Below are 27,468 nucleotides of genomic sequence, written 5' to 3' on the forward strand. Positions count from 1 at the left end.
TTGACCAATATATAATGCAAGTTCAAAAATGCTCAGCCTAATTGATCTTGATCTTGTACTATAATAAATGTCATTTCAATACATTATAAACAAAAACACATGCAACAGTGAGACATTCCAGATAATTTGCATAATAAAATACAACTATAGCTAGAAAAAATAAACATTGTGAGCACCTCAGAGTTAATTGCATTTTTAAAAATTGACTCAGCACCTGGCCAAATATTTATTATGTAATACATGACAAACAGCTTTTTATTAAATAGCTTTAATAGAAGAAAATCAGTTAGAATTGGAATGCATCCAACACTTCGGTAGTAACAGTGCTGTGTGTAAAACACTGCAGGCTTCTGATGTTCACAGTGCCCATTTCCCCGTGTGGGTAGAGATGGAGGTTCTACCGGCCTGCTCGCCTGCGGGGGTTGTACTTCTCAGCACAGGCTTGGGCTAAGCTGTCCCCATTAGGCATCACCTTTATGGGACTGAATTAACTATGATATATAATGGCAGCGAAATAACCTCCAGGTCGGCACACTAAATCCATAAATTGCATTCCTGCACTTAAGCATTTTTTAGGTTCTGGAGGGCATATCACACTATTCTAACTTACAAAGAACGTCCAGCTTTTCAAGTCATTACATAACTGTAACCGTTAATCACAATATTCAATATATAAAAAAGCATTTCACACAATGACACACCAAATCAATACAAGTCATTTTTCAGAATGGAAAAAAGTCTGCTGCTCCTGAATTGAGGACCAACTTCACACCTCGTTACTTAGGAACCTGCGGAACAGAGAAAAACAAAACAGTCCATGCTGTTGTAAGGCTGACACTGAAAGTGAATTCATCAACATTTCACATGCATTTTCCCTCATTTACAGGGAACCAGACAGAGAAAAATTAACATGAACTCCTGTGTGGAAAGCTGGATGGGTTTCCTTCATACCTTCATTATGAGCCTTGACCCTCTTTAGCCTTTTCTGGTGACGCCTCAATCTCTTCAACACCAGCCTGGGTCATAAGATCGGCAATGTTCTTCTCCAAGTCGTCAATACGTGTGCTCATCTCATCAAGTGGAGTGGTAGTTAAGGCAAATAATTAAAATGGAGATGACCCTGAGTTAATCTTGAATTAATTGAAATGATATTCAAATGATATCTGTCTCAGTCTGTCTGTCAGTACTTTGAGGAAACAAAATGCAGAATGAGCTGAATTAAAACAATGCATTTTCTCAATGGACAAATTAGTGACTTTGAATGTATGAAAGGATATTCCTTCCTATAATCTGGTCGGACATCGTCTGAAACTTGTCCTGCATCTGTTGCAGCAGTGTCTGCACCTGTAAAACAAAGATAAACTGTAAGTGACAAAATAAGAAACTATAAATACTGGTTCACTACTAGTGATCGCAGCCATTCATCAAATTTATCAGTTGAGTGTGACACCACTATGAATATAATTTGTAAAATGACCAGTGGAACAACATACTTATAATAAAAATGCATCAGGAACAGACACTTCAGTTTTAATGCACCATGCCTGTGTTGTATGATATAGAAAAGGTGCAGGACAATGATAACATATGTAACTTGTTTCCTTGACAACAGTGCAAAAAGCTCAGTAACCATGGGAGATGATTCTTCACTTGACTTGGACAAATGTGTCTGTACACCTTGATGTATTTCTGCATATTCTATCTCATGTTATACAACTCAATCAGATTTTGATTTCATCTACATAATGCTTTTCTTTAGCTAAGAACTTGTGAAAAAGCAGCTAATTTGAGGGATACATCAGATGAATTAGGTAGATGCACAATGCACACGCAACAAACTCCACTGCATAAAAAAAAAGAAACAAAGCAAACAACAGGATTGCTGTGGCTGAAAGTCAACACCTCTTTCTAAAGCTTATCACCATGACAACACCCAGAAACATTACCTCAGCTATCTGTGCCGTGTAAAACTGTACCGTGTAAATAAAGTGGGATTTCGATTGCACAATGAACTGAGCAAGTTATTTGTGTAACCTTCAAATCATTCGTCATGATGTAAATGGACTATGAAATAAAATAGGTATCCCTGCAAGTGTCTCTAAAGACTGCACCATAACTTCATTTAACCCAACACTGTGCGTTTTACTCGGTTGTGATTTTAGTGATGTCATTTAATAGATAGACCAACTGGCCATTGCTTACATAACACGGTCAAGATAAACAAAAGCTGGGCACTCGGCCAGCCGTCTTTAAACTATCAGAATACACGGAAGCACACTGACCTAATTTTAGTACACAGTTCAATACATAGCACGAAATGCTACATATTCATTGCCCTCTGGCTAATCTTTGCTTGCTCGGTAGCTAACGATAGCTCTCCATCGTTAGCATCCTTGCTGCTAAGCTACTGTGGCTAACGAAAACGCTTGCCCAACACGATTGCCACTCACCACATTGGTAAGGTCCTGAACCGACTTGGGATCCGTCTCAGCCATGTTGTTGCTTAAAAAGTAGTAAAATATAATCTAATAAAGATACCAGTCAATTGTATTTGCTAGCAGGTTGGTAACTGTTGGAAATAGATAGCAGCCCCGTCGCACCACCCACTGCACAGTCAGCTGTTCCCGGCGGGTCCAAAACACACAGACTCTCGCGAGAGTTGAGTCGAGGGTGCTGCTGCTAAGCAGTGTGGGACATTGAGTCTTAAATGGGGAGCGTGTTAGTACTTTGTAGTTTTGTTTAGCCTCAGGAAGACCCCAAGCGGGATTCACTACTCGCAGTAAGTAAGTAGACCTCGCGACGTGCACGAGCCTCGCCGAACTGTATGTTGTTTATTACTGGATTTTGGGAAGTTTGCAAATAATAGAAAACAACGGCGAGTGTAACTTAAATGTGGGCGCACGCGTTGAGATTTGAAAGTTGAAGCTGCCAGGGGTAACCCCGGTGTGTTTTGACGCTGCTGCATATGGTGATGAGTGGTTGCTTTTAATAAAGTGGAGAGAAGTCAATGAAGACGACTGGTAGGTGAAGCTGAAAGTTTCCCACGGGGTACTTCTGCTGCTTCTTGCCTACAGGAATTAAACCCCCTCTGTAAACGGTAGGAAGTGGCTTTTTAAAACTGAAACTGCAGAAAAACTTACAAAATGTCTCTGTTTTAAGAGAAGTGTTTACCTCTGAGTGGTGAATTTGACATTAGACAGCTTAAAGCCACTGTTGTATGCATTTACAGTGTGTGTCTTGGTACTGGATTTACAGTAGCCCAAAACTGATGTCTAAAAAGTTCAGGCATGTTCGCCCAACCCCATGGAGTTATGCATTGCTTACATAACACAGCTTCATCTGTTACAGGAGGTAGAGCAATATGCTTTTAGGCTATACACTGGTGGCTTCATTCCCACAGTCAGCAGAAGCAAAAAGCTGGAGGTGTCTTGTCTTGTTAATTCCCTGAGTAATGTTTAACCCTAAAAGAACCTGTAAAAACAATTTTATGGATTGTAATCTAGGGCTTGCATGTAGGTTTGCATTGGCTTTGCGCTGTTTACACAAAAGCGAGACTCTTTAAATATGTCCAAGATGCATGAATAAGAGGCACACCTAGTTTATCCCAGAAGTTGAGAAGTGAGGACTTCCTTGTTACGCAAAGGTATGTGAAATAACAGATGATTAAAGAGTAATCACTCTGTAATAGCCCATTATCAGGAATTATATCCAGATACTGGCACAAATGACTACTTGAAAATCTGCTGTTGAGGTGTTATTTTGTCATTTTGCCATGTCTAGGCACTTCTTAGTGTGTTGACTGGTGTGCTGCTAAGCTTAAGTGGATGACATGTCAACTGACCAGCTGCCAAACATGTATGAGAACAATGAAGTCTATGTTTAAACAGGCACCACTGTTTTAGATGGACGATGACAACACTTTAGTGCTGTTCAACTATGCAATGATTAGCCTATTACACAGGCACAAGTGTCACACAAGAATCACACCCCATGCACCAACTTCCCGTACTTCTCACTGTTTGCTCAGAATGTGCAGGTCACGGTTTTGTGTATATAGCAACATACTGTCTGTGTGCCATTTCCCAGAAGCTGTTATTGCTATTAGAAATTCACACAGAATTTTAAAAACTATATTTATGGAGGAAATTACTAACATAGTCCCCTTAGTATTCTATGTAATTAGCCCATCAGCAATGGCTGCCACAGCTTGGTATAAAACAGCAGTATTTTAGGGATATTAGAGTATTGAATTAAACAACACTCTGAGTGTCGTTTCACTCTGATGGGAGTCGGTTATTGACTGTATGGGAGGAGGCGCAGACTTGCTTATCTTCACACTGTGGCAGCTAATGCTGACACCTCCCACCCAGGTCATATGCCCCCAAATACCTGCCTGTCACTTTGGCTATTGACAATTTAACCTTTTCTTGCACTTCCTCTCTTGCCATGGGTTCACTTCCCACTACACAGTTTGACTGCTTATTCACAAAATACAAATCCAGGTTGATTCTATGTCCTGCACAGCCAAAATATCCCTGTGGCACAATAACTTCCTACTACCGATACTCCTTGCATGCATTTGGCGTCCAGCTTGGAAGTGTTTTAATCTGTCAGTATTTAATTGAACTTTATTCAGTTAAAGCAAAGATGCAAAGCATGCCAATTATAGACGTTTTGAAGCTTGGTTGTTTCGTTAAATAATAATAATGATGAAATACATCTGTTTTGACAGACTAATCAGGCAGTAAGGCAACATTTCTTTTCTGTCTTGATTTGCAGATAACCCACTGATAACCCTAAGAAAAAAAAGTAAATATAGTTGAGCTTTATCTAAAAAACATGAACAGATGTTAATTAATAAAGATATGAAGCCAAAGGCCTGCAAGCATATAACTGTGATAAGTCATGGATGGTTATGGGCAAAAACCTGAATACTGAATTTTGGCTTCTGTAGTGTGCATAAAATCTGATAAGAATCCAAAGGTACATTTTCAGCACACATTTCCACTTAATAATAGGGAATGCACAGAGGTTACTAATAATGCTAAGGAAGTTTCTGTTCTATTCAAGTGTCAAAAACCAGCACGAGCCTTACCAAGAACCTGAAACCATAGCAGCTAAATGAGATTCAGTGAGAACTCATTTTATTATTCACACTTCTGCTTTTCTTACTGTGACCTGTCAAAATGTCTTATATTAAAAAGGTCTAATGTTTGATATGCATTTTATTTCCTCTAAAAGCTTATTACATTTTGCACACATTGTGAGGTGATGAGGGTAATTTAAACCAGGCTAAAAAAAAAAGAAAAGCTGAGCCATACAAAACTAATGCATTTAAATCTAATTATAGTTCAATAGGTTTTACAGACCTATGGTTGTAACAGAAAATACACCAAAGATGATTAAAAATTCTGTTTCCTTTCTGCCTCCAAGGTGCAAACTTTAGACCCCGTGGACGGCCCTGAGCTTCTCTCAGTGTGATGGATGCGGAGGTGGTTCTGCAGGAGGAGGACCTGGAGGGCTCATGGACGCTGCTCTCCTGGCTGGCCTCCTGCGTCATGGTGTTCGGAGGAGCCCTGCCCTATGTGCCACAGTACCAGGAGATCCAAAAGAGCAGCAACACAGAGGGCTTCTCCACTAGAGTCTGCCTCGTGCTGCTCATAGCCAACATCCTGCGTATATTCTTCTGGTGAGGATTTTTTTTTTTCCTTTTTTCGCTTCCTTCCATTTTGGAGAGGTTTGTGCCGTTGACGAGGTCAGATCAATCTTTGTATCAGAAGTTAATGGAATAGGAATAAAATCACAGAATAAAATGAGATTTAGTAGACAATCAGAAGCATATGCGCCTCGTTGTTCTTCTGTAATAGTTTTACACATCAGAGAGCACAAGGCATTGTTCTGAATCAAGGGACCAGAGAAGGAAAGTAATAGAATCTTTATGGAATCTGCTTGAAACATTTATAATTTTAAAAATCTTCAGCTCTGCCCCATAAAACCTTTACGACACATCCTGTAATAAGACCTGTACAATTAAACAGAATAGGCTGGTGTTTTAACAGCGGTGCTTACTGTACATGCCTTGTTTTTTTGTCGCTGTCCCTTGTGCTTTTACTGCAAATGACATACTATGTTGTCTACACTGTATTTGCTTAGTTCACGTCCTCTTCCAGATGAAACATGTAACTTGTGTTTTGGTCACACTCCTTTAGGATAGGGAAGCAGTTTGAGCTGACCCTGCTGCTCCAGAGTGTAGTGCTGATCCTCACCATGTTTGCCATGCTCCACCTCTGCTGCACAGTCCAAAATACCAACCGAGTGAGCACCAAGCAACACCGACTTCTAGGTAACCAGCTTTATGCCAACACCAGCAACAGTCATTACTAATACAACAACCTAACCATCACACACACACACACACACACACACATAGAGTATATTGATGTAGTAAGTAAACACAAATCATTACAGCGCAGCAGATGACATATCTAGCTCACCACTTCTTTGTCAGCAATTTTGATGCCAAATGCTTCACCTCCCTCTTCTTGCCAAAAGAGGGGGCCATTGGAAAAGCTTAAACGGTATAAGACTGCTGTTTTCCAAATGCTTTACCTGTGATGGTCCATTTGTTTTGCCTGTTATCTAATTTTCAGTCCACTTATCCTAAATTGAATAGTTGCTTTTGGCTCCTTGTGTCTAGACATTGGTTGGTTTTCTGTCACACGTGAGTTTAGTCTATTCTGAGCCTGAATGTGTGTGTAAGGTGGAAGTGGATGCGGCGCCGGTGCTGGGTAAGGGAGAATTGGAGAGCTGATGAAGAGGGCTAAGATTAAGCAGACCAATATCAGATTCTGTTGTGCATTATGTGTGTTTTTGACTGTGTGTTTGTGTGTTTGTGTGAAGGAGGGGGCCCATCCAAGATTATTTTCAGGGTCACTCTTTATATAGTGCTGTCTTTTAAGGGTAATTGGGCTTTCTTTTTTGTGCACGGACGGCTTGAGTTGATTGCTTTTGCAAATGTGCTGACATAAATTCAATCTAACGACGGTGTTTTTTTTAATTCGATAACAGCCAATGGAGTGAAATTAAACGGATCTTGTAATCGTTTGATCATGCGGAAATGAATTTGTTATTTAAGACATGAATTATAATGCTGTTTCATTTTATGTTGAGCGATGTGTGAGCGATTATTTCTTTCTTTATAAAGAAGAACATAAAGTTAGTCCATTTGTTTAACTGTCAGTGGCAAATCTGTTTGTGAGGTTAGAAGGGAGGTTATATCGAAAAACTAGAGAATACATGTGAAGACATGTTAATCAGCTTTATCTTAGGCATCTGTGCTTCTCTTGTCTCTGCAAAGAGTTGGTGCATTACTCATCGTCATCTCTCTTTTTTTTTTTATTAAAGCCTACCCACGCTTAAACTTTTTCATGGTGAATAAAATATTACATGAGCGGTAGATTGTGTATTTTCCTCTGAGGGCGGATGATCTTCATACTGTAGGCTCAATATCTATCTGTTCTCAGTATTAGTGCACATGTTGCAAACACAGTGGACAATAAGTCTGACTGCCAGACAGTTGGATACAGAGGGACAGAAAGGATGATTGTTTAAATGGAGAGAGGCCAGGATCAACTCTTCATAAACAAGTTTGGACCTCATAAACCCCATTAGAAAAGCTCAGCAAGACCACCAAGCCCCCCCCCCCCCCCACACTCTCACACCCACTCTGAAGGGCAAGCCTCAGATAGTGTTTCATGGAGCACGGGTACGATGGGGGGATGGTGGGGTCAGTACAGAAATAGCTCAACAGCTCTTCGTCCCAACTGTCCGCTCCTCCCTCCATCCCTCCATTGCTAAGTCTTTCCAGCAGATCAGGGTCATTTCTATGTAAAGTAGCTTCCTTGCCCACGAGATGTGTGTTGGCATGACTTCCAAATATGTGACTGTCTTTGAGGACCTTCCATGCTGAGACCTTCTCAACATCATTTTCACTTCCTTATTTTTCTCATCTTCCTCTGTCTCCTCTCTCTTCTTGTGACCCTTCTCACCTTCGCCCACCTCTTCCCCTCCTCTTCCTCTCCCTCTTCCCTCCCCTTGTGCCGTCTTCCAGTAGGGACATCTGATGCTGCCAAAGTCAATGTGTGTCATACCAGGGTCATCTGTGATCCCGCTGCTCATTGACCAACACCTGTCCCACACTTACTGACCTCATTTTCCACTTCCTGAAGACACACTGTGAGACAAATGTAGATTGACAGACTAGATGAAAACACAACATCACTTGCTATAGTCTCTTGTTGCTGATTGTACTGACTTCCTGCAGCTTCCACTGTTTTGTTTTGTTTTGTTTTGTTTTTCCATACTTATGTGGGATATCTTGCTGTGTATTCCATATTTCAGTGATATACAATGCTGAATTCAGTTCTGTATATTGCCTGGAGACATTCACTGTGCCTCTGATGAAATCTGGTCCCGCTGCTGCTTTGATTCATATGGAATCCAAGCTTGCACACACATAGCTTTTTCCACAAAACGCAGCTGCCTATGCATTGTTGCAATGATTTGAAATGCTTTAATGTAACCTGAATCAGGTCTTTGTCAAAACCGGCTTGTTTGTGTGAGTCCCATGCTGGATTATATTGTCCCACAAACCTGCTACCGGACTACTGACAGACATGTTTTCTGCTGTTTCCATCCATGGTGCATTTGTGTGATGCTTCCATCAGCAAAGTGTAGGGATGGCGGTTGGTGGTGCATGACTGCAAGGTGTGTAGAGTGTGGGCTGAGCCCCCTCCCACCACAGTCCTCCTAGGAAATAAATGCTGTGTTGCATCATCTTGGGCTTGAATATCTGTTTTCCTGTAGTCACTGCAGTAATGTAGTTAATGATTTAATCATGATATGTGTAGTGTATGATATGACTATACACACAAACTGTACTGCAGTCTGGTGGGAAACAACCTAAGACCAGAATTTTTACAGTTTCTTTGTCGACCAGATTTATTATATATTGCATATTCCACAGGTAACATGGAAAACCGTCCATATTACAAAATGTTCGTCCATTGCATGGCCATGTTTGTACTAAATAGTCCAAAATTTTGTAATATTTACCTCACATGCTGTAATAACTATACACACACCATAGTAACAGATACCTTTGCCTTGTAAAAAATTTAATTGAATAATCTGAGTGCAACATAAATAGGAATTGTATTAAAGGTTAAGTACAGTAAGGTCACCTTCATCATAATTAATGAGTTTCAGTAGATATCGACTGGATGAATTTGCTGAACATGTGTGTTAGTACACTCTGCATTAGCTCTTTATGCTGTTGTGGTGCAGTGATGGCACTGTAGAGACTGAAAGATAACTAGAAATAAAAGCTACAATGTTACTGTTCACATCATCAACAATACAGGTAAAACTCCTTAAATCTGTAATATTTTGTAGTAAACATATTTTCAGAATGAATTAAATTAATTTGCAAAATGTTTTCTAAATTGATTGATGTAAACGTATGCTATTATCTTTTAAGGATGTGCTAAACTTACCGTAAATAAGTAAAAGTCTGGTGACTGAATTTGGAGTGTCTTTGTGACAGTCTCTCTGAGCTGACGCAGAGTTACGACTTTGCAGTGACTTCCAGTGGCTGTCACAGGGTGCCACATTAACAGCTCTGGCCTTATGATACAGGCATTGGGAGGCTGAGGGGAAAGAATATGTTCAAAGGCAGATGTGACCTCAGGCATTAACGTCTATGGTGCAATGAAAGTGGAGAGTTACTTTGAATGGGTCAAAATGTAAAATTCAGGAGCCGCAGAAAGGCAGAGTAAATGTAAATTGCTTACATCTATCACGCTATTAATGTGAATTATTCAGGTTTCAAAAATGAATAATTTAGAAATTGACTTGATTTGATCAAGTAGTTCATTTTGGAGCCAATAAAAAGTTGAACAACACCCCCCTCTACTGGTTGGACTGGGTAGAGCAACTGTTTTTTTTAACATGGTCTCAGCTCTTGAAATACATTTATTTATCTGTAACCTGTGCTTTCAGTTTTACAGCTTTATGTTCTTTACATTTTTTTGCATCATTCTCAGCTCTTTAGTCTCACTTTGTGAGTCACCAGGCATCGAGCCACAATTGCTATTTAACATGCTGTTAGTGGGAGTCAGCGAGAGCTTACCAGACCATAAACAGAGGAAAAGATGGGACTCTTGATAGCTGGTGTTGACCCCGCGGTCATCCTTAAAACCGTTGGCACTCAAGTGGTGAAAGCAATTTCAATTTGCTCTAGATAACCTCTTCAGGAGAGGTTAGACAGAGCCGACATTGGAAGCGTGAGAGGAATTATTTAAAGAATGTGGCCTCAGTCAGCGGCTAATTCATTGTCTGTGATGTTACAAAATGAACTTTCACTCTACTTTTATTTACCAAGGCAAGAACAAGTGAGTGCACACATTACTCTCCAGCAAGTTATTGCTTCATAAAGTCGCACCATAGCTCTTCTATACAACTAGTGCGCTGCTCAACAGAGCAGAGGTTCCTAACCCGGACTGTCCAGGCTGTGTTAGGGCTGAAAATTAATTGAGGACCAGCTCATTTGATTTAAGAGTTTGCCATTTAAATGAATCAGTGATTCATCAATAGACACTTAACTTCTGCTGGGGGCTCAGTGCTATTTTTTTCTAAGCATAACTCAGTGTTAAAAGAGAGCGTAATATTTTGCCTTTTCACTGTCACCTCATGTCTGCCAAAGTCTAATTCAGTCTTAGTGACCCCTTTTTTTTTTTTTTTTTACATTTGGCCATATAGGTGCAAACATATGCATGTGTAACATGTTAAAGCAGAAGTGAGTGATCCGGTCGTTTTCGCTAATGCTGCGTTCCAGGCAGGCTTTTGAAATCGTAAATTACAGCTTCAAGTCACAACTTACGACTTTGTAGCGTTCCAGGCAACCCACTCGTGTTTTTCCGACCTGTTTTACCGGTGAAAGTCACTATAACGGCCACTCGTAACTTCCGACCGGTGAACTCGTACCAGATCGAACTGGTACCACTTCACGGTCGGAAAAATACGAGTTTCCTTGAACGCACCATAACAGTCCTCGTCGCTACGCCACCACATTCACGGCGTCTCTTGGCTGCACACACAGCCCTGCATGCCGTTCTCTCTCCTCATTGGATAAAAACTGTAGGATACGATAAATGTTTTCTCCTCGGCTCAGAGCAGAGCAGAGTGACTGACAGACCCGTGTTTCAGTCCAAACACTCTATGTAAGTGATTGCTGTCGGAAGATATAACTATTTAAGACTTATATTAACACAAATATATCACTCACTTCTGCTTTAACCAAATAAAAACAACAAATATAAAAATACAATATCAGCTGATTCCTGAAGCCATGGGCCTACGGATCACAGGGATAAGGTTTAGGCATTCATCATTTTGGTGCCACAGCTTGAAAAGCACAGTCGCCCCGTCGGGTCTTTATAGTAAGGGCTTACCAGACCATGGGATGGCCAGTAATTTTTGCTGAGCCAACCTGAGGGCCACTAGTGCCCACATCACCCTTGTACAGAATCAGTATTGATCCGGTGTCAGTGTACCACTCTGAGTGAAGATTCTTGTATTTCCCCATAGGTTTATGTGTGACTTGTGAGGGAATTTGAAAACAACAGTGCTCTGTGTGTGTGTGTGTGTGTGTGTGTGTTTTCTGAGAGTATGAAGACTCTGCCACTCACCCTTATCTGTAACACTCAGGCAGCACTGTAGCTGGGTGAATCAGGTGTAACGTAACAAACACACACACACCGACACACACCGACACAAGGACAGATACTGTGCAACCCAGCCAATTACATTTACATATCCTACACCACACAGAAAAGTGTTCTGCTTACGTTCCACGTCAAGTGTGTTTAATTAAATCCCTAATAGCAGTAAAGTTTAATTAGCAAGTCAAATGAAGTCAGGTAGGTGAGAGGTCCTTTATTAGCAGAGGAGCGTACTGGATTACTTGGGCAGAATATTTTTTTTAAAAACTATGGGAAATAAATAACATGCCCCTGGGGGAGTATTTGTGCAGATAAAACATTTTTTAACGTGTAAATATTCACCGAAGCTCACAGAGGAGTCACAATGTGTAAACATTTCCCTAAACCAAAGATAAGTTTTGTAATTACCTTTTCGACTCAGGAGGTTGTTTTCCCAGTTAGTGTTTTGCTCACTGTGACTTTTAAGTGTAAAACACATCTGCAGCCGGGCTGGAGGCATATTTAAAGACACTGACACAAAAAGGTGGAGCAGTGACTGTCCCTCTAGTGTAATGACTAAAGTGACAATACCACTGACTCTAATGGGCTTGTTTATCACTCTTATGTCCATTGCAGATGATATTCTACAGACAAAGTGTGCATATTTGTCATATATATCATGGAGTATATACATTTTGCAGGGCAGTTACATGTATGACCTTTTTCCCTGAAGACATTTTGAAATGCCACGTTAGCAAAAACACAGGTGTAAATAGTAACGTGAATGATGATGGCATTTAGCTGCTACAGATTCAGGACATTGCTCAGTGATGCCGTGTCATGACTTACAGTATAAAAGAGTTACTGTAGTACCGCCTTCAGTTAATTTGCAGATTTTGCAGATCAACCTGAATCAGAGGGATAATTTGGTAGAATAAGTCAAACCCACCTGTTTGAGTGTGAACAGGCCTCTGAATATGAAATATGAGTGGATTGTAATGAATGGTCTACATAAGAAACACAAGTGTCCTTTGGACTTTTGAATTAAATAGATGAAATTCAACTTGAGACGAAACGAAACCAAATCCCCTATAGAGCAGGATTTAATCACAATGCCTTTTTTATCAAGCATTTCATGGTAAGTATGAATTTGATTTGTTCTCACCTGGTCCAGAAAAGGTCACATGAAACAGAATATAGAAATGCAGTCGTGGCTTTTTAAATAGAAATTTTAATATTGAGCAAATGTCTCAGCCTCTCTCTGAGGGCCTGTCCTGATACCTTCAAGTTATTTATGGATGTGGTTCAGCAATTCATAAATCTGTCTTTGACCCCGTTGAACTGGTTGTGTCAGTCAGGACAGTGTGTCACCCCATTACACCAGCACAAGAGAGAAGACCTGACAGGACAGACAGCATCTATCACCGTCCATTTCTGCCATGTAACCTGACAGTCGGTGTGTCTTGGTGTGTGTGTCTGGGTGTGTGGGTGTTTAAAAAGATACAGGTGTTAGGATATGTACCCATCTGTTGTGTGTGTGTGCTATATTTGAGTGTATTTGACAGAGTCTTCGGGCATATTGCACATCTGTTTTAGTAGTTGGGCACCAGATTGTGTGTGTTGTGTTAGGTAAGGCATCTGTATATCAGTCGTGCAGATGCTTACCACCATCTGAGTGATTGTTCAAAATGGCAGAGCTCTGTAAAAAACGAAATCTTCCTGCCGATATTGATAATTATGTAGATGTAATGCTGCTATTTCATTCAAATATCTTGGCAATAAGACACGCCGGAAGAAATTACAAGTTTTTTTATGATCTAAATATAATATTTTAAGCCGTCCATTAGCTACTCTACAGAGCTGTTGTAACTGACGGGCAGAACTCTCCAAAAGGAGCATGAACTCATCATGACATCAAAACTTTCGAATTTTAAACCATGACGCTCTGTATTTGAATCCAGGAGTTTGGGGGGGGAAAAAGATACAGTATGTGAGATTAGGTAGTCTACAGTCAGTGTGCCAGATAAAGCACAGGTCATTTAATCAGCATTTCATTATGACAAGTATTAGAATTTGCCCTATTGCTTTTGAATAACTAAAGCACCTCTGTGCTGTTGCATTAACACTGTTTGACCTGCTTGGTCTGCATGTCGAGGTTAAAATAAAATAATCATGAAAGTTACCTTTTCCTCTTTGGCGGTGCACACACGTTTGTTTTTTCTCTCCTTTTCTCCACACGGTCGATGGGCGACATTGTTTTCAGTGGTACTGTGTGAACACACTGCAACCTAATCAGTTGCGCTGTGGCCTGGCTGTCGTGATTATTAAAGCCACACACCAAAAACAACATAAAATATGAATTCCCAAAGTGTATTTTCTCTGAATTTGTGTTGTGTTGCCTCTGCAGGCTCAGTGGCATGTGGCAGCCTGCAGAAGGTGAAAGAGCACACGCACATATTCACTTCTCACTGATTTTTCTTTAGTTATCTATTTCCTCATTATCTTTATTTCCACCTCTCGTCATGTTTCTCACATTTTTTGGAAAATTATTTCTCACCACATCTAAATAGCTTTGTCTTATCCTCACATAATCCCCTGCTAATCTAAAGTGAGGAAAGAAACAAATATCTGTTAGATTAAAAAGGGAGATCACACTGCTGATGATGACCAAGCTGAACTGCAGAGAAATAACCATCAATCCCACCAACAGTGCATGTAGGGCAAACAAAATTGTCCAGTCACTCATGCGGCCCTCGAAGGGTTAATGCACATTAGTCCTTGACTCTACAATGTGAAGGAGCCGACATGATCAACACAGATCCCTGTGCGGTTTGAACTCATTATTGAGTTGAGCTGAAATGAGCACGACCTCCATCGCTCACTCTCTCACGGCTTCGTCGTTCTGTGTGTTGGTCTCTGATCACAGCCGATCACAGAGAACGTGATAGTCCCAACTGTAAAACCCTCTGGCTTGCTCATTAAGAGAAAACGGTGTCTCACTATCATTTCTCTACACACAGAGGTAACATCACAAATACATGCCCTAAAGAAAATAGCCTCACTAAAAATATGCTCTGTATCACTGGTAAAAAACACTTGATTTTTAATTGGTATACTTTCCTACTTTTACCCTCTTTCAGTGGATAATTGGCCAAATGTTCATTGTCTTGGCTGCAGGGGAAGTTCGAGTCATGATTAAATATGCCTGTGTCAGTTAACCCTTCTAGCATTGCTAAATTCATGACTCACTACTCACTTGTCATGAAGTAAATACACATCTTCTCTTCTTGTACAAAGTTTTCAAACTCTAAACTTTCAGGAGTGATTGTGCAGAAGAACAGGAACTCACAACTCTGTGTATGGTGGAGGATATCGCAGGGTGCTTGCTTTCCCACTGTCCTAATTGGAGAGGTGCTGCTGTGCCCCGGGCACTGTGCCATCCATGAGACACTAGACCGGTGCAGACTTGTTTGACTCGTCTCCAAGATGCCACGCTGTGCTTCGTGGGAACATCGGTGCCTCCAGAACCGCCCTCAAACCAAAACACAAACCTGTAAAATCATACCACAACAAAACATCCCAAACTAGCAAGAAAGACACCTATGATACTGAAAAACTAGAAAAACAAAACAGACAAGCTCTCTATTGTAGCGCACATACCTGGTCACTCACAAGCCATTAAAGAAGTTCACACCAAGGGCATGAGGAGTTATGGACACTTCTTACTAATGCCACCATCAGTTCATTTCATTCGATTCTCTTTGTGTCAGGACCCTTCACAAGTTGTATACTATGCTCACAAGGCTGAATTTTGCAATTTGTGCTTGTATTGTTGTTTTTTATCCTTTTCTGTGCAATGAGTTGTGTCAGTTATTATATTATGGTCACGGTGGAAGACGGATGTTCAAGTTTTATAGGTAAATGAATTCAAAAGGTCTATTGCTCCAGCCCACAGAGGATAAAACAGTTTAAAACAACCACATTTCTTTTACTGCTTTTTTGCCATCTTCTCTTTTTCATTTCTCATTCATCTCTCTAGCGGCCCAGATAATCAAGAGCTGAGTACACCGAAAGATTGCAACAACTACAAGTCTCTCTCCTGGACTGTGATTAACAAGTTTTCATTCATCACTGCTGTAACATTAATCCTGACTGAGTCATTAAGCACACAACACTTTACGTTAAGACAGCCCACAACACAACACAGTATAAATAGTGGAGATTGCTCTGGCTTCACAGTCGATTCTGTTAGCCGGATGAAGAACTGTATTGATGTAAAACATACATATATATTTCATCACTGTGATTAACAGGTTAAGAGAAGGGCAGTAGGCATATTGGACAATAGACAATAGACATTGCAAGAATATTGCAAGATGCAAAACATTTCGCAGTCTCTCCCTCTGGGAAACAGCCATGTCATACTTGCACTTCATCCATCTCTTTTTCTTTTTAAATCCTGCTCTTCTCTACCCAACCCTGTAAATCTTTCTCTTTTCCTCTTCTGTCTAAACTGTTGAGGCGAGCAAGAGGACACTGATGCAAGCTCACAGCAACAACATGCTTGCTGATACTTAGATCTTCTTCCTTCTGCAGTTTTGTTATAGGAACAACCGCTCAAATTCTGTCAACTTCAGAAATGATAACTTTTGACAAGACATCCATTTGGGCCGTGTTTACGAATAAATTCAGTCAGATCCGGTCCCTGACAGTTAGGTGTGTGTGACAGCTTACACTTACAAACAGCATTAACACTGACAGGGATTTTGTTGAGGGATGTCTCTTTTTATAGCATGTATGAGTAAAGTCGATATGTCTCCAGTATTCCCTGCATAATGCATTATTTACATGATAGAGCTCTGCAACAAGAGCTGCTTTCTCCTGCTCATCTACAGTAAAGCAGCGACAAATGCACAATTGGAAACACAAATCGTATTAAACTCTTTAATTCAGTGCGTCTAACAATGCTTGAAGTAATTCATCATCATGTCTACCTGGTAGGAATAAACATCGTGTGCTATAATCAACAGTCTACAGGCAGGTGCTTGTATACGTATTGAGGCTCGTACGGTAATTAAAAACAGACTTCCCTTTTAGAGATTCAAATTAACAGCTAAATACACTGTAAACAGACCCAATCTGGGCAGCTAATTAGCATTTTCCTTTGGCAATCCTCATCTTTGCCATTTGTTTGTTTTTACTCTGAAGATGGTAAAAAAAAAAACATCACTGCAGTGCCAGGTGACAAATTGAAAAGTGCAGCACCTGCATTGACATAACAGTGTTGTATTTCAGAGAACATAGTAATATTTGAATGATACAATTGTGTATGTTTTATTATTTATGTGTCTTGTTCTCTGCTGCAGGTGTTAGATAGTGAAATATTTAGATATTAAAAATATTTAGCCTTGTTAGCCCCCTGTCAGCTATTGCCTCTCAATCTGGTGGGGAAGGTGCTTAAGAAGCTACAGGTATAAACAATCCCAATAAACCACAATGGGCATTAACTTAGGGTTGTAACTACACACACACACACACACACACACACACAGAAGCACAGCGGTACAAAGACAAGTAGCCTATTGTGTAAGGAGGAAGGTCAATGGACATTCTAGCTACATCATGACATTTAATGAGCCGCTAGGATGCTAATTACTGTGGACTCAGACTGGGTGATGAGATAATTGTGTCCTGTGGAAGACGAAGATGAGGAGCTGTTTGTGGTTGTGTTTGCCTGTGTCTGTGTGTGTGTGTGTGTGTGTGTGTGTGTGTGTGCGCGGAAGTGTGAAATTGTGATAGAGACTAGATGGATACAGATATCCTCTTGTTTGTTATTGAAATAATCTTTTTCATACGATTCCTGGGAGCGCTTAACTGTTTCCGTTATTGCATCATGTTCTGCATTTTCCTTTGCTTTGCTCAAGCAGAAAATTAAGCTGCTGGTTCTCTGTGCATGTGAAGTCAGCAGCAGTCATGTGTAAGTTTTAGAAAATTGGTTATTTTTTTTGCTATGTACAGTTTCTTAAAATTGCCTTTAACATCTGGCAACAGATCACACTTTTAGCTACTTGATCTGACTAGTTTCCACCCCACCCCCCTTAAACTTTTTTGTTTACCGCACATGTGATCACAAAAACGAATCATTCACACAGACACAATTTTCCTCAGAGCCCATTCCCAGCACTGAGACGGAGCAGGAAATGAGAGATTTACAGCATTAACCGCATTGTATATTATTCTTGTGTAATTTCTACATTTTTTTTTAAAGGGTTTTCTAACTGTTAAATCTCATATTGTTTCATATATTTCATCCGGTCTCTATAGAAGTTCAGCTCTCTCTCATCTAAACGTGTCACATTGTATTTATGAACAAATTAATCCAGACTGTGGAGTCTGCATGGTGCATATTACAGTATACACTGTGGTAACTACTTATTATGAATACAATAATGTATTCTTTTATATCCACAACATTATAAAAGCTCAGCATGTGTGCAATAAAAACAATAATTGATATTATTTACACAAGCCCTGGGCAGACATGTCCTTATAATGCTTCTTACAACTGTTCTTCACCTGTATACACTGTATATCAAACATGCGTTTCAGATACACAGGATTTATTCACTTACTGTATGTAAATCTAAGTTGAAAGTTCATGTTTATGTTATAACCTTAAAGAAACAGCCTCATAATAACTACTTACTGTGGTGTGCACCACAAAACAATAACAAACTATCATCTGTGCTATGAAGGCCACATTTAACCAGGAAAGCCTTTGACATACACAATGTAATTGTACAGCTAATAATAATCTCGCCGCCCAGCCTGACTTTGTTTTCCTGTCTCATTATCTTGGATTTACACCTGCTTATCTCGATAGGATGAAAGCCTGCCACTGATAGTGTGTCTGCTCTCCCCTAATAAATAATTTGGACCCTTTTGGCTCTCTGTGTCCTTATCTGGACCTCCCGACTCTTCCATCTGGTCAACAGCTGATTCTTATTGGACCAGATCACCTTCACACGTCCCCGGGGTTAACTTTGACTCTGTGAATGTGTGTGTGTATGTGTTGAATAGAGAGAGAAACAAGCAGAGAGAAACAGTTTGTGTGTCTCTGTCCAATACACAGTAGAGAACTGCACTGCAGACTCACATCACAGACGTAATAGGTTTGTGTGTCTGTCTGCGAGAGTGTAGCCTATACGTGAGGCAGAGTTGAGAAAGAGCGAGAGAACAAGAGAGCAGAAGTGTAGTTAATTTGATCTCCTCCTCCTCTGTCTCTGTCATGCTCTCGCAGCATGTGTGAGGAGGGGTGGAGTGTTTCAGTGATGGTTCACCTCCTCTCCTCTATTCACTCCTTCATCCTCAGCACCAAGGTCACTGCTGCTCAGCACTTTGGCTTCACCCCCCCCCCCGGTTATCATCCATGAGACACGCAGCTCCATGGTCCGCTACGCCAGCACTTCAGCTTTTCACAACCGTTTCATGTCTGCTATAATGAGAGCAGCCACAAAAACATAGTCAACCAAATGTACTGTTACTTTATTACAATATAAAGTCAAAACACATGAACACCTTTGTTCTTTTGGAGTGACTGAGGAAAACATTGCATGTACACACACTCTTCTCCAACAAGACATGTGAGAAGAGTGATAGTCATTTAGTTTTAGAATTTAATACCATAATCTGAAATACTTTTGGCCATAAATATGTAACTGACATCAACTAAAATGAAGATTTCTAGCAAACAGAAACATGTAAAATGAATTTCCTGTTGTGTGGCATTTTTGGATGTTAATCTGACTTGGAGCAAGGAAAATTAAGTGATTCAAGTAGAACTATTTCAATGGTGAGTTCATAAGTTTAAACTTAATAATTTACCATTGCTGACACCTAGATCATGTATGCAACTGTAGCTCATGTATACTGTGAGTCATTCTGCAACAGAGAATTATACTGATATGAAAAGCAGGAATAGCTAAAGCTCTTTTTATAGAAGTACGTGGACATGAAAAACCCTTGGCACCCGGCCAAGACTCTCATTGTCCTGCTTCACTTTACTAAAATTACAGGACTGTCTCAAAACCCCTATGATTACAACAATGTGAACCTATTATGGATGTGAACATCAAACACTGTTAAAGCTGACAAGCAGCACTTCAATCTCATAGTTATTGTTTCATTTCTAATCCAGTATGCTGGACTGGCGCCCGAACAATGGAAAACATGTCACGGTTCATATACCCGGGGACTGTGTTTCTATGTAGTTACAATTATGGGTATAAGAACTGTCTAGAAAGACAGAGTTTCCTGCTCACTGTCAGCTCAGTGTCAGCTCCTTCTGTTATCAAACAAGCATTCACCAGCCCAGCCCGGTGTAGTCTGACAGCATGAGCGGCTTGAACACTGATTGAAAGCGCAAGCCTGCAAAAGAAAAAAATACAAGTGAGGCCAAGGATGCTTTGCTTCATATGAAGGAAGTTGCTTCAGCCATTATTCTTCTTTTCGAGTGGAAATTAAACTCAGATCAGTCTGTTGGTGCCTTTTAAAGTTTCTGAAAACAAAATGATTAATGAAAAAAACATGAACACTGATTAAGTTATGCCATTGATGGCAGAGATGAAAATAGTCTCAGTGTTTGGGATTAGAAGAAAACAACTAATACTAAGACAACATATCAGCTCATTTTATGACATTGCATAACCTTTGAAAAAGAAATGAAATGAAAGAACAGTGCTGCCTTTGAAACAACGTCAAACTTTCATTTTGCTGCAGACAGCAAATCCTAAACAAGCGATGAACTTCAAAGAGCGAAAGCCGCAGTTTCTTAAGGCCAAACCACCTGCAGACACACCCGATCCTGTGTGATCTTTAAAAGATTTGAGGCATATACGGATTTAGTTGGCATGCAAGGGAAGATATAGAGGCTTCAATGGCTGATATCAGGACAAGTGAAGGACAATGCCTTTGAAGGGCTTTCTTTAAAATCTTTGTTTCTCTCTGTTTAACAGAACTTAACAGTGCTGCATAGGAGCTGAAGAACAGGGCAGGGTAGAATTGGAGGATGTGCTGTGCTGAAAGGTTGAGAGGGAAATGGAAACAAACAATCATAGGGAGGATAGGAAGAGAGGTGGTAAAAATGGCAATGCTTCTAGTGTGTAACTTCTTTATAATCTTTATGCCACTAAACATATCTCAGTGTGGAGAGGAGCAACCATGTTTTTTGTGAGCCAAATTGACTTCTTGGCAGTCTGGCAGCAGAACAGAGAGATACCCCATCCTGGAGTTTTAAAGTGAGTCTCCCAGAGCTTGGATATTGTAGCTGTAGATCATGCACTCCAGCGCCTTGGGTCCCAGGGCCTGTGAAGATCTCTAGTAAAAATATGGGAAGCAAAAATGAAAACCTAGAGCAGGGCAATATAGCATCATTATTGTGCTGCTTTTCCAATACTGTTCAATTTAAATTAAGCACCTTGCCATATTGTATTAGACCTACAGTGGATATAGTAGTAATTTGTGTGGGGTGACTTAGAAGGCCTTGTGCACTAATGAAAATGGAAAGGTAGGTTGGATGTTATGTGTATAATGTTAAGGTTCAGTCCATGTCAGTGAAGGAGGAACACAATATTTTCTGAGTGTTTCTGTTCTATGAATCAGGTACGAATGGAAATCCATTAGCACATATAGCAGAGGTCAAGTGGTCACAGAATTATTGTAGTGGGTTGTTAAGGCCAATAGAGCTCATTAGGTAACCCTCATCTGGGTTAGGAGGCTAGAAAGAACACACACACATACACTCAGCGAGGAGGCAATCAGCGGTGAAAGAAAAAAAAAAACACAGTTACAGTTCATGAGCAAGGTCAAAGCTGCCCAATTTGAGAATTGCTACTGCAGCAGAAATCCTGCAGGAAAAGTGTTCCTGACGAATCATTATTTACTGCAGAGCACGTGCAACACATTTTTTTCTCCCTCTCTCTTAAATCATCATTTTATGAATCCATCTGTTTGGTAGCAGTGGCAGAGACATCCTAGAGGCAGGGATTAACCCGCTGTGATGAGAACTGACATTATGAAATGAAAACATTTGTGGGGCATTTTTTCAATTAAAAACGATCAAATAGATATTTTTCACTGATGTTATTTTAAGGATTTTGTTGAATTTAAGGGCACATGCTTTGTTAGAAGCTGCCCCTAAACTCATAAATATACCAGTAGCCTAATTGTGCAAAGCTAACCATCCCAATATCACTATTCATCTTGGCTTTTAGCCTCGCTACTTGGGTTTCATCAGTAATGTCCTGTTTTTTGTATTGTTCCTGCTTGTAAATCGCTTGCAGTTTTTGATGTGTTGCACAGCACTTTCAGTACAGGTTATGAACTGCTTTGAAGGTGAGAAGAAGGACTTGAGAAGGAATGTTTACGGTAGGGAACAGGAAGCCAGTGAAGGTTTTGGAGAACGGGGATGATGTGGTCATAGGGGTGAGTGTAGAGCTGCAACAATTGATTGATTAATCGAACAATACTCAATTATTAAATTAATTGTCAACTCTTTCAATAATCGAATAATCGGTTTAGGTATAGTTTTTTAAGAACAAAAGTCCAAATTCTCCAATTTCAGCTTCTTAAATGTGAATATTTCTGGTTTCTTTGTTCCTTTAGGACAATAAACTGAGTATCTCTTTGGTTTGTGGACAAAACAAGACATTTGAGGACGTCATCTTGTGGTTTGGGAAACACTGATGAAATAATCGTTAGTTGCAGCTCTAGGCGAGTGTGATTGAGCAGGTGGGCAACGGAGTTCTGGACATGCTGGAGTTGATTGAGGGTTTTGGTTGAGAGGCAGTAAATGATGCTGTTGCAGTAGTCGAATCTGGTGGTGATGAATGCGTGGATAAGGGTTTCAGCAGCAGAGAAGGAAAAGGAGGGACAATTTAGTGAGGGATTTGGGACCAATGATGATATCTGTTTTGTCGTAGTTTAGTTTCAGAAAGTTACTTTGCATCAATGATTTAATGTCGTTGAGGCAGTAGGTGAGAGTGGCGTGGGTGGTAGAAGTGATGGAGTTGGTGGAGATGTAGAACTGGATGTCATCGGCATAGCAATGGAACTGGAGACCATGACAACGGATGATGTTAGCGGGGGGAAGCACAGGAAGTACAGGATGAAGAGGAGGGGACCAAACACCGAAGGCACACGTTGCCTCCTCATTAGGAATTCAAGACAGCAACTGCAAACTATTGACTTCTGAATGTATTACTTGGATGTTTCTGCATGAATGACTTTTGTAATACACAAAGTATTATGCAAATGAATGTGCTGGTTCTCCTGGTGAATAGATATTCATCAGGGGATGTAGGCAGACTTTTTTTTTTTCTTTTTTCTTCATTTTGGCAGATCTGACCAAATAGAGCTGTATGAGGACACTGCAGTGCTGTCAATGACTGCAGAAACAATGTGACCCTCTGTTACAGCTTTAATTTAATTTGTTAATTTATTATATACACACAAGATGGAATTAGAGGATGTCGGTGAAGCAAATCCAAAACTGTAAGCTGAAAAGATAATGCACCAGAAATAAATCCAATGTCAAATACACAATGAATGTCCAGAACATTACAATGTTCACACACACGGGGAAGCTGCTTGAAATGAAGAAGTAAACTGTAAACTGGATTTTAATTAGGCTACTAATAGGTTAAAACCCCTATATATATACCCCTATTACTTTTTTTTACTGTGTCTTTACTGCTCTCACCCAGAGCTTGTTTGCTCAGACCATTATTGGCAGCTGAAGAGGCAAATTAAGTTCTTTTTGAGTTGTCCTTTTGTATACGGAGGACAGTAGTTCTCTGGAGCACGACTCAAAAGTTCACAGGAGGCAGATGTGAATTTGGGCAGAAATAGCAGCCGTTGTCACCATGAATAAACTCTGTTAACGCATGGCTGAATCTGAGGTTTGCATTCTCCACACTGTCCGTGTTGTCCATTCTGACATTGAAGCGTCTAAACAGTTTATCACAGGGTGAGGGTGAAATGGAGCGGGTGATGTGTGATGGTAGTCGATGCAAAAACATTCAGGGACATTTCTGGAATTACAATGAAATGGTTTTGTTTGTTGACAGAGCAGTAGGACTGATAACCGAGTTATGAAGTGATTGGTGGGTGACCTTTGCAAAGTTTCTGAGAAAGTTCATGAATAAGAAGTTTTGCTTATTTACTTATGTGTTAGTCATATTTGACAGTTATTCTTGTTTCCATGTTGCAGCATTTTAATGCAGCCAAGTTTCCAGTAAAGCTGTTCTCATTTACAAGTTTTTATAAGCAGTATCAAACCGCTAAAACTGATTTTATAACTATGGTGTCATCTGACAAGATCATTTTTGGCTGTATTTGTGAAATCATCACTCGGAGAGAATCAACAGAATGTCTTTCTTATTTTCTAACACCCCGACAGCTTCCGTCTGGGTAACAAACTGATGCTCCACCGCTCAGTCACTCACTGAACAGAGTGGATGCAGAGGGTTCTGACCATAAAAACTGTTGTGGATTCAATGTTGTTGTAGAAAGACTCACTCACTCACTCACTCACTCACTCACTCACTCACTCACTCACTCACTCACTCACTCACTCACTCACTCACTCACTCACTCACTCACTCACTCACTCACTCACTCACTCACTCACTCACTCACTCACTCACTCACTCACTCACTCACTCTCTGGACAGTTATACTCTCAAATTAACTAGTTTAAGAGAGTAAATCCACTGGGAAGGCAATTTGCTCTGTGTTTGCATGTGTAATTTACAGACCGGACATTATTTTAGAATCTAACTAGGGATACATAATGATAACTATTGGTACAGATAATTAACGTCCCGACACTAAAGCCACTTTTAATTAGTTGGTTATATTATTGTGTCAAGTCAGAAGCAGAACTTTAATGTTAAATTCATCTTTACTCACTACATCTTAGCTGTTCTTAACCTCAGGTATGTATTATAAACTATTAAAAATGTTATTGGCATAGGTTATGAGAAGCAGGACATTATCTGTTATCTGTATCGGTGGAAAAACAGACTTATCATGTGTCCCTATAGTTGTAACAGCTGACTGGGAAAAAAAGTGAGGCACAGGGAGCTTGGACCGTTTCCTATCTGTCTTCACTTCGACCGACCTGTTCTGCTGATGAACCAAGTCATGTCTCCGCTGCAGAAACAATCTCTTCTATCTGTTGGACAGCGAGAGTTCAGAATGGTTCAGTGGCTTTGTGTCTGTCCAAATGATTGCAGCGTGCCTGTCATGTCCGTATTAAAGCCTGTCAGGAAGGTATTAGAAGATTTTTCTGGTGTCCCGCCTCCGCTGTCGGTTCTCCTTGGAGTAGTGCTCATGTGCTGAAAAAGCGGAGCCGATCTACAGGTTCAGCTCACAGATGCTGTGCGATGGACTTTTGCCAATTTTTGGGTCTGGTCGGGATGAGGTAAGGAAGTTAATCATTTGTGTTGTCAGCCATCTGTGGTCAAACTAAGGACTTTTTTTTTTTTTCTTGGATTTTTTTTATCCATTTCAATGATCTGAAAAGTCCATTACATCGTGCATGTCCTTCAAAGTGCTGCGCCTATCCTCTGATGAGTCCAGCGAGCCAGGAAATGTCAAACAGCAACTTTCACACATCTTAAAATATACACCGAGCGAGCGAGTGGGCTCCGCAGAGTGTAGTCGTTCTGCTCACAGACTGATAGTGATGAGTCAGCATATCTCAAAGCTCTCTAGCTGTCAGAGTCTATCCTTGTCTCTGTCTCGGAGTCTCTACTCTCTCACCTCCATACTGTGCTCTCTCTCTCTCTCTGCTCAGCCTGATGGGAAGTGCAGTGAGTTTAGCCTCCATAAACTGACTCAAGGCCACTCTCCCTCTGTTTCTGACTCACTCTCCATCCGTCCTTCCATCTGTAATCACCCTCTCCCTCCTCCTCTGTGTGAAGCTACTGTTAAGGTGCTGAAACTTAAGTCTTGACAACGCCTCCCTGTAGGTGGGGCCGTTGGGGCTGTCACAACTACAGTACCTAAGCAGACATGCACATACACAAATTGATTGACTTATCCTGCCTGAGCAACTTCACGTCATCCCAGACTAACTTCATACACGCAGGTATTGACATCCTCGGGGCTGCTTCCTCTCCAGTTTTTAGTAATTGAATTGTTTGATCTCCAATGGGCTCTGTGTAAACAAAGGGTCTGTGTGAAGAAAGCGCACCTCGCCTCCTCCTGGCACTTCCGAGTCTCTGCGGTCTTTGAAGTGGGGCCCTGGCCTCGACACTCAGCAGACAGGAGGATGCTGTTTGGAAAAGGCCAGGCTACCTGTGATGTCCTGTGGTGACAGAACAGCAGCCACAAAGGAGGTGTGTGTATATGTGTGTGTGTGTGTGTGTGTGTGCAAAGGGGTGAGAAGTGGTTTTTTCTTCTTTCTTTTTTTTCAAAGTACTGTCACACATCCACTGCACCTCTGAACTTATCTAGACATTACCCGGAGGAGCTGTATGTGAGAACACATCTGTCTGAATCAGTTGGACTGGACACAAAGTGGACTCTACAGTGCCAGATCCCTGTGACGTACTGTAATGTAATGTCCGAGTGAGCAGATGTGGGAACAGAGCAGGTCATTATCTGGAGAATTCACATTGAGAGAGTTGGGTGTGATGTTTCCATCCTGCCTCTCTGACCAAACTGAGTATTTCCAGTTGAAGACCAAACATCTGGCAGGGACAGTCCAAATCTAACTATGTGGACATTGTCCTGGCTTCATATATGATGACAGCTTTAGTGAGCAGGGTGGGCGGGGGGGGAAAAAAAGACAATGTGTGAGGGGAAAGAAGTGAGCTGATCATGGAGAAGGAAGTGGAGGATAATCCAAGATATGAGAAGAGGACAAATGCAAGAGATGACTCCATGAATGATGCATAGCTTTCTCTCTTCATTATACTCTTCTGGGCAATTTGATTATGCAGGTAAACATATGAGGCTGTATAACCGAGAGATGAAATGGCACAGAGAGAGAGAGAGTAAGAGCGGGGATGAGAGAAAGGGAGGTGGGTGTGTTGTGTTATGCATGAAAATAGATTGTATTGCTTGCTAAGAGGGCAAGAGAAAAGTGTTTTTGGTGTCTGAGTATTCATACATGTGCATATGTGTGTGTATGTGTGTGTGCTGCAGATAAAGAGGACAGAGGGGAAACTGAATTCACAATCAAGAGATGAAAATGTGAGGGACTCAGTGGGAGGTTTTATGTGCCTAAAAGTTGACGGTAGTTTTTTTGAAATACCGCCACTCATTGTTGCCTGTGTCAGCATGTTTATACTTCACCATGTTGGCCTCATTCAAAAGGAAATGAAAGGGCTTTTTTATGTTGCTGATAAGAGGCGGGCTCTAAGCCTCTCCTGTCTCCCTCCATCCAGACGCCAGTGGTTGCAATGACTTTGGGTGTGATTGTTTTGTGCTGAAGTAGCAGGACATCAGGGGGTGAGGAGGACTGAAGGGACTTGTGAATAAGCGGTAAAGTCTCTCAGGCTGTCTGTCTCCAGCTTTTGGCATCTATAGTTTGCGAGGAGGACGGATATACTGTAAGACGTGCCCAGGGTCGATATGTGTCATGTCATGTGTGAGAGAGCCGAGACGTAGATGTGTGTCACTGCGGCGTTGCGTCTCTCCG

At 40.8% G+C, this 27,468-nt stretch overlaps 2 protein-coding genes across 4 annotated transcripts in view; one reads left to right on the top strand and one right to left on the bottom strand.

The window, feature by feature from the left end:
• Positions 1–213: 213 nt before the first annotated feature.
• hsbp1b (heat shock factor binding protein 1b) lies at positions 214–2,640 on the bottom strand. The gene is made up of 4 exons (XM_083973281.1): positions 2,451–2,640; positions 1,278–1,344; positions 952–1,078; positions 214–788 (listed from the first exon to the last, which is right to left on the bottom strand). Exons 1-3 carry the CDS (start codon positions 2,493–2,495, stop codon positions 957–959), a joined length of 234 nt encoding a protein of 77 aa, XP_083829407.1. The 5' UTR covers positions 2,496–2,640; the 3' UTR covers positions 214–788; positions 952–956.
• Positions 2,641–2,798: 158 nt separating this feature from the next.
• Positions 2,799–27,468, top strand: part of LOC310987779 (solute carrier family 66 member 2) — a 45,881-nt gene continuing 21,211 nt past the window's right edge. Inside the window, exons 1-3 of one of the 3 annotated variants that reach the window (XM_083974202.1) lie at positions 2,799–3,097; positions 5,434–5,689; positions 6,210–6,343. In XM_083974202.1, coding sequence (XP_083830328.1) covers positions 5,481–5,689; positions 6,210–6,343 — 343 coding nt within the window. In that variant the 5' untranslated portion in view covers positions 2,799–3,097; positions 5,434–5,480. Of the gene's footprint in view, positions 3,098–3,394; positions 3,644–5,433; positions 5,690–6,209; positions 6,344–27,468 lie in introns of those variants that run through there. The other 2 variants (XM_083974204.1, XM_083974203.1) reach the window with 2 other exon arrangements.

This window comes from Trachurus trachurus (genome assembly GCF_905171665.1).
Source record: "Trachurus trachurus genome assembly, chromosome: 6".
NCBI lineage: Eukaryota > Metazoa > Chordata > Actinopteri > Carangiformes > Carangidae > Trachurus > Trachurus trachurus.